Source organism: Salvelinus namaycush, chromosome 28, assembly GCF_016432855.1.
Source record: "Salvelinus namaycush isolate Seneca chromosome 28, SaNama_1.0, whole genome shotgun sequence".
NCBI lineage: Eukaryota > Metazoa > Chordata > Actinopteri > Salmoniformes > Salmonidae > Salvelinus > Salvelinus namaycush.
The window spans coordinates 25,346,135-25,355,847 of NC_052334.1; the positions used below are offsets into that span (position 1 = coordinate 25,346,135).

General features: G+C 39.6%; 1 protein-coding gene across 1 annotated transcript; it reads right to left on the minus strand.

Moving 5' to 3' along the window:
- Positions 1–2,663: 2,663 nt before the first annotated feature.
- tmed8 (transmembrane p24 trafficking protein 8) lies at positions 2,664–4,524 on the minus strand. Its single transcript, XM_038967326.1, has 6 exons — positions 4,467–4,524; positions 4,129–4,231; positions 3,743–3,839; positions 3,575–3,659; positions 3,044–3,337; positions 2,664–2,881 (listed from the first exon to the last, which is right to left on the minus strand). Exons 1-6 carry the CDS (start codon positions 4,522–4,524, stop codon positions 2,664–2,666), a joined length of 855 nt encoding a protein of 284 aa, XP_038823254.1.
- Between the last annotated feature and the right edge of the window lie 5,189 nt (positions 4,525–9,713).

Consider the following 9,713-nt stretch of genomic DNA (forward strand, 5'->3'; position numbering starts at 1 on the left):
CAGGAATGTCCAAGAGAGCTGTTGCCAGATAATTGAATATTAATTTCTCTACCATAACCTGTCTCCAACGTCGCTTTAGAGAATTTGGCAGTACATCCAACCGGCCTCACAACCGCAGACCACATGTAACCACGCCCTCAGGCAGCTTCACCTATGGGATTGTCGGGGGGGGGGGGGGGGGGGGGGGGTCCTGAGGAGTATTTGTCTGTAATAAAGTCCTTTTATGGGTAATAACTCATTCTGATTGGCTGGGCCTGGCTCCCCATTGGGTGGACCTGGCTACCAAGTGGGTGGGCCTATGCCCTGCCCAGTTATGTGAAATCCATAGATTAGAGCCCAATTAATGTATTTCAACTGACTGATTTCCTTCTATGAACTGTAACTTAGTAAAATCTTTTAAATTGTTGCATGTTGCATTTATATTTTTGTTCAGTATGGAAATATATTGAATCTGTTAGTATTTACAATAGTCTCATGCTATTGTCCACAAAGACCAACCCACCGCCTGACAACCAGCAAACTAAATAGGGACTTGGTAATGTAAATATTGAACCAATATTACATAAGAGCTTTTTGTGATAGGGGATGGCTTTTATTTGTGTCATAAAGACAGACGGTGACCATTTGCTTTATCATTGGACTCGGAGCAACATTCAATATTCTTTCATTGACAATCACTCATTCCAATCACAGTATGCAAAAAAAACTATTGAATTGTTGTGCAGAATATTTGTTTAACTGCATTTGGATTATCATACAATTCAAGTAAAAATAATAATAATTTAAAGGCAAAAAAGTGACATACATGAAGCAAAAAATAAAACAAATGACAGTTCTTTGGAGCACCTCTCCTGATTAAGCTTTCTACCTAGCAATCATCTTTCTATCAGTGTTCCCTGATCGCTGCCACCAAAGAAATGTTGTGTCTGATTAATATACAGTACAAGTCAAAAGTTTGGACACACCTACTCATTCCATGGTTTTTCTTTATTTTTACTATTTCCAACATTATATAATAATAGTGAGGACATCAAAACTATGAAATAACACATATGGAATAATGTAGTAACCCAAAAAGTGTTAAAAAAAAACTAAATATATTTTAGATTTGAGAGTCTTAAAAGTAGCCACCCTTTGCCTTGACAGCTTTGCACACTCTTGGCATTCTCTCAACCAGCTTCATGAGGTCTCCTGGAATGCATTTCAATTAACAGGTGCGCCTTGTTAAAAGTTCACTTGTAGAATGTATTTCCTTCTTCATGCGTTTGAGCCAATCAGTTGTGTTTTGACAAGGTAGGGGTGGTATACAGAAGATAGCCCTATTTGGTGAAAGACCAAGTCCATATTATGGCAAGACCAGCCCAAATAAGCAAAGAGAAACGACAGTCCATCATTACTTTAAGACATGAAGGTCAATCAATGCGAAATATTTCAAGAAATTTGAACGTTTCTTCAAGTGCAGTCGTAAAAACAAGGGCTATGATGAAACTGGCTCTCATGAGGACCACCACAAGAAAGGAAGACCCAGTTACCTCTGCTGCAGAGGATTATTTCTTTAGAGTTACCAGCCTCAGAAATTGCAGCCTAAATAAATGCTTCACAGAGTTCAAGTAACAGACACATCTAAACATCAACTGTTCAGAGGAGACTGTGTAAATCAGGCCTTCATGGTCGAATTGCTGCAAAAAAACTACTACTAAAGGACACCAATAATAAGAAGAGACTTGCTTGGGCCAAGAAACACGAGCAATGGACATTAGACCAGTGGAAATCTGTCCATATTTGAGATTTTTGGTTCCAACCACCGTGTCTTTGTGAGACGCAGAGTAGGTGAACGGATGATCTCCGCATGTGTGATTCCCACCGTGAAACATGAGGAGCTGTGAGGGTGCTTTGCTGGTGACACTCTCAACGATTTATTTAGAATTCAAAGCACACTTAACCAGCATGGCTACCACAGTATTCTGCAGCGATACGCCATCCCATCTGGTTTGCGCTTAGTGGGACAATCATTTGTTTTTCAACTGGACAATGACCCAACACACCTCCAGGCTGGGTAAGGGCTATTTTACCAAGAAGGAGAGTGATGGAGTGCTGCATCAGATGACCTAGCCTCCACAAATCACCCAACCTCAACCCAATTGAGATCATTTGGAATGAGTTGGACCACAGAGGGAAGGAAAAGCAGCCAACAAGTGCTCAGCATATGTGGGAACTCCTTCAAGACTGTTGGAAAAGCATTCCATGTGTAGAGTCTTTCTACAATGTAGAAAATTGTAAAAATAAAGAAAAACCCTTGAATGAGTAGGTGTGTCCAAACTTTTGACTGGTACTGTACATAAACTATATATAGAATATATATCTTTAAAATATGGTCAATTTGCCTTAACTCACTGCACATAACTTTTAAACAGAACATGGCACAAACACAAGGCTACGTCAAATCTTTCTCTATAAACACAGTAAAACATATGAGCAAAATGTCCCACTTCATAATTCTCTGGTCCTCTTAGATTTTAAGTGTAGACTAGGAGCGAGCAACATCTGCTGATTGTGATGAAAAATCTATGCACTTATAATTAATGATAACATGTTCTATGGAATCAAAAATGTAATTCTAGTAAGTCATACAGTCATATGCAATAGCTGACGGTTACAGTTCCTCAGGCACTGTAATACACTCTGTAGTACAGAGTCTTATTTCGCCATAGTGAGTAGGAGTTATTAAACTTCAGAAGGTAAGTGCCTTCTCCTGGATACTCGTGACTGCCACCTTGCACTGCAATGTGACTGTCCAGACGATACACAGGTAAGATTTCCCCTATGTTGGAGTTGGCCAATGATTTAGAACCCTTCTCAACATCCCCTGTGTTGATAAGTCCTGCATGAGACAACACATATGGCCTTCAAGACAATTACAACCTCAACTAATTTAAAGAGAAGTTATTATTAAAGATGTTTAAATCTTTTCAAATAAAATTTTGATTATATTAAATTAGTTTGGAACTAAAATGTCAAACCAAAAGAGGAGGTACCTACTGACCTTCTAGCTGATTTTCCTCCTCTTCGTCATCACTGGATTCACTGATGTGGACCGTGATGGCCTGGCTGGTGACAGGGGTCCAGTCAAAGTAGATTCCAAAGGCTATGTCATTGCTATCTGTGGCAAACTCCCAGCACACCTGCTTTCCCTCAGGAACGGTGGGCACATGCACTGTCATAATGTTTCCTCGTTTCACTGTCACCACACTGTCCTTCTCCAGTCGCAGCTTGGACTTGAGCTCCTTCATCGCCATGGAGGTCCACGTGGAGGGAGGCTTCAGCGGTGGCATTTGGGCTAGAGCACAACCATAGACTATATGTGAGGACAACATGGGAACCAAACATGAGCAGTGTTCAAAAATGTGTGATATATTTACTCAATTTGAGATCCTTTGTCAAATAGACATTTTTCAGCATGCTCATTATTTTATTAATATGTTGCAATACAGACATCAGACTCCAGTACATGGATGAAAGCTATGAGTTATCTTTAGTGGCAGTGGGTGTTAAACCCTAGACTAAATTGTCTCACCTTTTCTCTCTCCAGGGTTCTGGCTATTCCCACTGCTGTTGCTCTCCTCAACATCTCCCCCCATGGCCTGCTGCCCGGCAGGAGACTGTTGTTTAACCTGAAAACACACAAGTGCTTGCAGTATTTTCATTTCATTGCCATGTACTTTTTATGTGGCATGATATTTACCTCAGCTGGCTGGTTGGACCCCTCTGTGTCATTGGTTCCATCCATATCAGGGTGACTTATGGGGTGGTTGGAGTTAGAGAGGCCTCTGCTCTGGAGCCTGTACATAGACAGTATGACCATTCTAACTTCTAAACACAATTCAGCATACAATACAATTGTGCTATGTAAGGCATACATAAACCAGGCAATGCATTACAACTATACAAAATTGTTATGCATTATTTAAATTGTATTTAGTTATAGCATATTGCAGGAATTAAATACTGTAGCTATACAGCAAAATATCAAAGTAGGTCTAGCAAGAACAAGGTGAATGCACCAATTTGTAAGTCGCTCTGGATAAGAGCGTCTGCTAAATGACTTAAATGTAAATGTAAGTGAGTAACCTGTCTAGCGGATTGGTCTCCGACGTTATCCAAGGGAAAGAGAAAACCGATAACACTGTCAATCTGGATTGACGCTCCGAAGTAGACTCCAATTTATCTATCTCTAAAATGAATGCATAAACACCGTTCAATCTCGCTCTAAATAGCGTACTGTATTAAGTCCCCCACCCCCTCTCTCTATCCCTCCCCTTTACACACACACACACGCGCACGCACAAGCACGAATGCCGCGTTCAAAACAACTTGGAACTCGGAAATCTCCGACTACAGTGTATCCAAGACAACTGGAAATCATAAAAAAACGAGCTGGGGAAAATCGTTTTGAACCGTCATCTAACTCGGAATTCCAACTCGGACCTCTTTCTTGAGCTTCGACCTGAAGATCAATGTCGTCATTATTTGACCTCGTATTTTTCACAGTTTCAAGTTCTTGAACACACCATAAAGCGCAGTTTACCATCATATTAGAAGACACTGTCAATCTGTCTGGAAGGCATTCAGATCCTGTATCATGAAAGAAAACGAATAGACACCAGAATACATTTTCACCGACGTAAAAACGAATAGACACCAGAATTTTTTTTTTTTTGGGGGGGGGTGTATTGTTGTTGAATTGATAGATATTGCTGCATTGTTGGAGCTAGAAACATAAGCATTTCGCTGCACCGTGGTGTTACGTCTGCATTGCTTACTGTTTGGGGTTTAGGCTGGATTTCTGTATAGCACTTCGTGACATCTGCTGATGTAAATAGGGCTTGATAAATACATTAGATTGATTTTGCGTACGCAACCAATAAACTGATTTGATTTAGTCAGCGAACTTCAAAGTCCAATTGGTGCGCGCGCGGTTACAAAGTAACATTCCTAGATAGCCTCCTGGTCACAAAATTGCAACAGATTTGAAACCAATTTCATTGCTGCAGCTAGATGATAAAATGTAACAGCTCAAGATACATTGAGTTGGGACAGACTGCTACTAGCAAGCTGATGTCCCCGCTGAGCAATCACTGCACCCACTGGCCATTCTGAGCTGGACGTACGCTTGCTAACGTTAGCTATAGTTAACTAGCCAGTTGAACTAGTCGTAAGATCCTCTGCCATTCTTGGAATCGATGCATCTCGACATAATCTTGTAACTCGTCAACAAATTATAAATAAAATAAAAAACTACCAGAGATTATGATAAAGACACTCGCACATCTGAGCTATATTTTTTGCAGGTGCATGGTAATAGGTGAATAAGATTAGAAATAAGAAGAAACCCGCACACTGCTCTTTAATACGCCTTACGTATCGACCCCAAGGCTTTTGTGAGTAAAAAAAAAAAAAAATGTGCACCCTTACGTAGACACCCACATCCGTTCAATGCATCGAATGGTGTTGGAGTCGAAGGAAAATAAGTAAGCGTTACCAAATATAACAATGTTCATTTCATAACTATTCTAATAAAGTGTGTATATAAAACGTATTAAACACGTCTGTAAAACCACAATGAGGACATAGACCCATCAAGCAAGTTTTCATAAATCATTGGGAACGTCTGAGTAATCTGAAATGGGGGCATTATGTTCACATTTACAACATAACAATACATAGGCATTTCATCATTAAGACCTCAGCCACAGTCATCTATCAGACTCCCATCCAGAGCAACACACATAAGCAACCAGGGTCAACGCCCTGCTCAAGGGCACGTCGACAGATCTCCCACAAGATCGAAAACGGGGACCGGAACCAGCGATCCATCAGCCACCGGCCCAAGCTCCCCCCCACAGTTCACCAAGAGCTGCCCCTCAATCATCCGAGACCCCCCCCAGAGAAAAAAAATATTCCATTCCCCACCCCCCAATGCACCAGCAACTGAACAAAAGAGAAAGACAAAGGAAACCAGAAAACTATGCAAAAAACAAAGATATCAATGACAACAAAAATCATAACAGCAAGGCCAACTGAATATGTTTGAGTGTATGTATGGCACTATTTACCTTTGTGCATGTGCATTTGATTGTGTGTGTATATGCACGAGTACAAACACCTGCAAGGCATCAGCCTCAGGCAAACGTATTAGATGTAAAAACACTGCCCCTCAGTGTCATTCAAACGTACTTTTTGTTATGTTTTATTTTTACTTTATTTTTTATACTTTTATCTTTGACCGTCATTCTATCCCCCGCCCTGTAACTCCACTACCACATCCCAACCCTTTATCTTGTCAAAGGAGAAATGCTCATTAACAGAAATGTAAACAAATTTGTTCACAACATTTGAGAGAAATAAGATTTTTCTGCATATGGAAAATGTTTGGGATCTTTTATTTCAGCTCATGAAACCAACACTTCACATGTTGTGTTTATATTTTTGTTCAGTATAAATCCAATATTTTTTTCAAATTGGACATATACATATTGCCCCTTACAAAATGATCTGTACATTGTGTCGCAATAAACGTTTGGTCCATTCTACTCAGGAGCACTTCTATTTTCCAAATCCACAGAGTTTACACCCCAAGGAGTGTTACTGCTCAATTTGCACCCCTTAAAGAGTTTTTGATATTGGACATATACATATTGCACCGTACAAAATTATTTGTTTCCAAATCCACAGTGGTTACACTCAGGGGGGAGTGGCTGCCCATTTGACGGCCCTTATATAGAGCAGCCCATCAACTTAAATCCAATCGTTTTTGTCATATTGGACATACATATCGCGCCATACAAAATGATCTACTCACTAGAGTCCATAGCATTCAAAAAGGATGAGTTTGAACGAAAAAGTTTGCGTGGGGCCCCTCGACACTATATGGTACAAATATAGCACTGTAAGGGAAAAAACTATTGTGTCCATAAAACTACGGTCCAGTCTGCACTTTTGTACTGTCACTAACTCTCCGCTGACTGACTAATTCAGGAATATACCTGAACTATTTTAGCTTACTCTTTGTTTGCTTCCAGTGTTAAATAAAACGCCATTCCAAACCAGACTTGCCTTATAATGGAGATGCCAAATTCCGACTATTAGCAGGTGATTAGGTGAGAAACAATGTAATCAGTAGACGTATGTCACGAATTTCAAATGTGTCTATTTAATAAGCTGTGATAGTATTGGGCATGACAATGTACTATTGTAAGGTTACGTTGTATTAATATCTGCACAAGTACGGTATGTGAGTAGTACAACAAATTTACAAACTGGCGCTACACTTATTTTTTATGCTCCATTCATGAACATTATTATAAAGGAGATAACGTTTGGCCACAAAATCTTTGGTTTTCTTCTCAAAAGGCAAAATATTTCAGTGGACATTAGTTTATTTCCCTTTTAAGAATATTTCATGCTTTAAATACAAATTGTGAAGATCAACTGTACACTTATGTACAATAAACAATATTCTCCATTATCACATGCATTACAATTCCCATTACAGTTAAACATTTTTGTAGTGAACTACTGTCCAAAACAACTCAGGGGTTCAGAGCAAATGTTAAGGCTGCAGTATCACATGAGCTATCCCCAAAATAAGCCAAAAACACTAGTCCAATATTTCAAACATGGGCATGATATTTAAGACCAGACAGCACAAGCCAACTTAGGCAAATGTATAGTGAAATAAAGTTTCACACTGACATTTGAATTTTTTTTAAATTGAGAAGCAGTCTACTTCGCACATTAAAGAACTTGCTACACAGGCAATTATACCGTACGACTGCAGCCTGCAATTCTCTTATAAATGTATTTCGAAGACAAAAGCCATAAAATCATGAAAAAGTCTAACACCCCCCATTGTACTGGTAACAAGTGACCTTCACATCACTTGTAATTAAAAGTGCAGATGATCTATACATTTTACCGCAACACATTCCACAATGCTGAGACTCTTTTAGGATGCTCTCTGCAAGAAATGTTACATAGAATGCTATAAAGCTCACACATACATATCCACATATGCTAAACCTTATAAAATGTTAGGGGGCATACACTTCAATAGCTTACAACATCTCTGGTCGAGATATAGTGTTATTTGACACCAAGTAGGATAAGATCATGTTGAATATGACAAACTACAGACTTGCTGTTATGACAATTGTTAAAAAAAGATTCAATGAAATGCTGAGCTTCCAGACACCACTCCTTATCTCTGTCCCTTTTAAGGACATGGTATATTAATTTTCCTCACTGTTACCGTTATGGAAAGATTCTCAACATTCAAAACTATCCAGTCCTATCCTCAAAGCTAAGGTAATAAATTATGATCCACAGTAGGGAGGGACATAAGACAGTGACCTCTATGACTCTACATTAACTGCTCCTACGAGTCCCTCTATCTAACATATGGTATTACAACAGTATATTACCATGAAGGCACTGCAGGGGAAAATGTACTAGGAAGTTAACACAAGCTGATTCACACGAGTTCAAACTGCAACAAGTCTACGAGATGAATTGTGTTTTATTTACACCAGCGCTGACTTTTCAGCGCCACTACATTTTGGCAATATACTCCATCCTGTATATAGCCATGTTATTTTCTACTCCCTATACAGTGTCTTTGGAACGTATTCAGACCACTTGACTTTTTCCACATTTTGTTACATTACAGCCTTATTCTAAAATGGATTAAATACATTTTTTTCATCAGCAATCTACGCACAATACCCCATAATGACAAAGCGAAAACAGGTTGCTAGAGATTTTAGCAAATTTAGAATAAAAAAAAAACAGAAATACCTTATTTACATAAGTATTCAGACCCTTTGCTATGAGACTCAAAGATGAGTTCAGGTGCATCCTGTTTCCTTTATGGTAGAGTGGTCAGATGGAAGCCACTCTTCAGTAAAAGGCACATGACAGCCCGCTTAGAGTTTGCCAAAAGGAACCTAAAGGACTCTCAGACCGTGAGAAACAAGATTCTCTGGTCTGATGAAACCAAGATTGAATGCCAAGCGTCATGTCTGGAGGAAACCTGGCACCATCCCTACGGTGAAGCATGGGGGTGGCAGCATCATGCTGTGGGGATGTTTTTCAGCGGCTGGGACTGGGAGACTAGGCAGGATCGAAGGAAAGATGAACGGAGCAAAGTACAGAGAGATCATTGACGAAAACCTGCTCCACAGTACTCAGGACCTCAGACACAGCCAAGACAACACAGGAGCGGCTTCTGGACAAGTCTTTAAATGTCCTTGAGTGGCCCAGCCAGAGACTTGAACCCGATCGAACTTCTCTGGAGACCTGAAAATAGCTGTGCAGCAACGCTCCCCATCCAACCTGACAGAGCTTGAGAGGATCTGCAGAGAAGAATGGGAGAAACTCCCCAAATACAGGAGTGCCAAGCTTGTAGCGTCATACCCAAGACTCAATACTGTAATCACTGCCAAAGGTGCTTCAACAAAGTACTGAGTAAAGGGTCTGAATACTTATGTAAATGTGATATTTCCGGTTTTATATTTAATAAATTAGCAGACATTTCTAAAAACCTGTTTTTGCTTTGTCATTATGGGGTATTGTGCATAGATTGATGAGAAGGAAAAAAAACAATTTAATACATTTTAGAATAAGGCTGTAAAGTTAAAAAAAAATGGAAAAAGTCA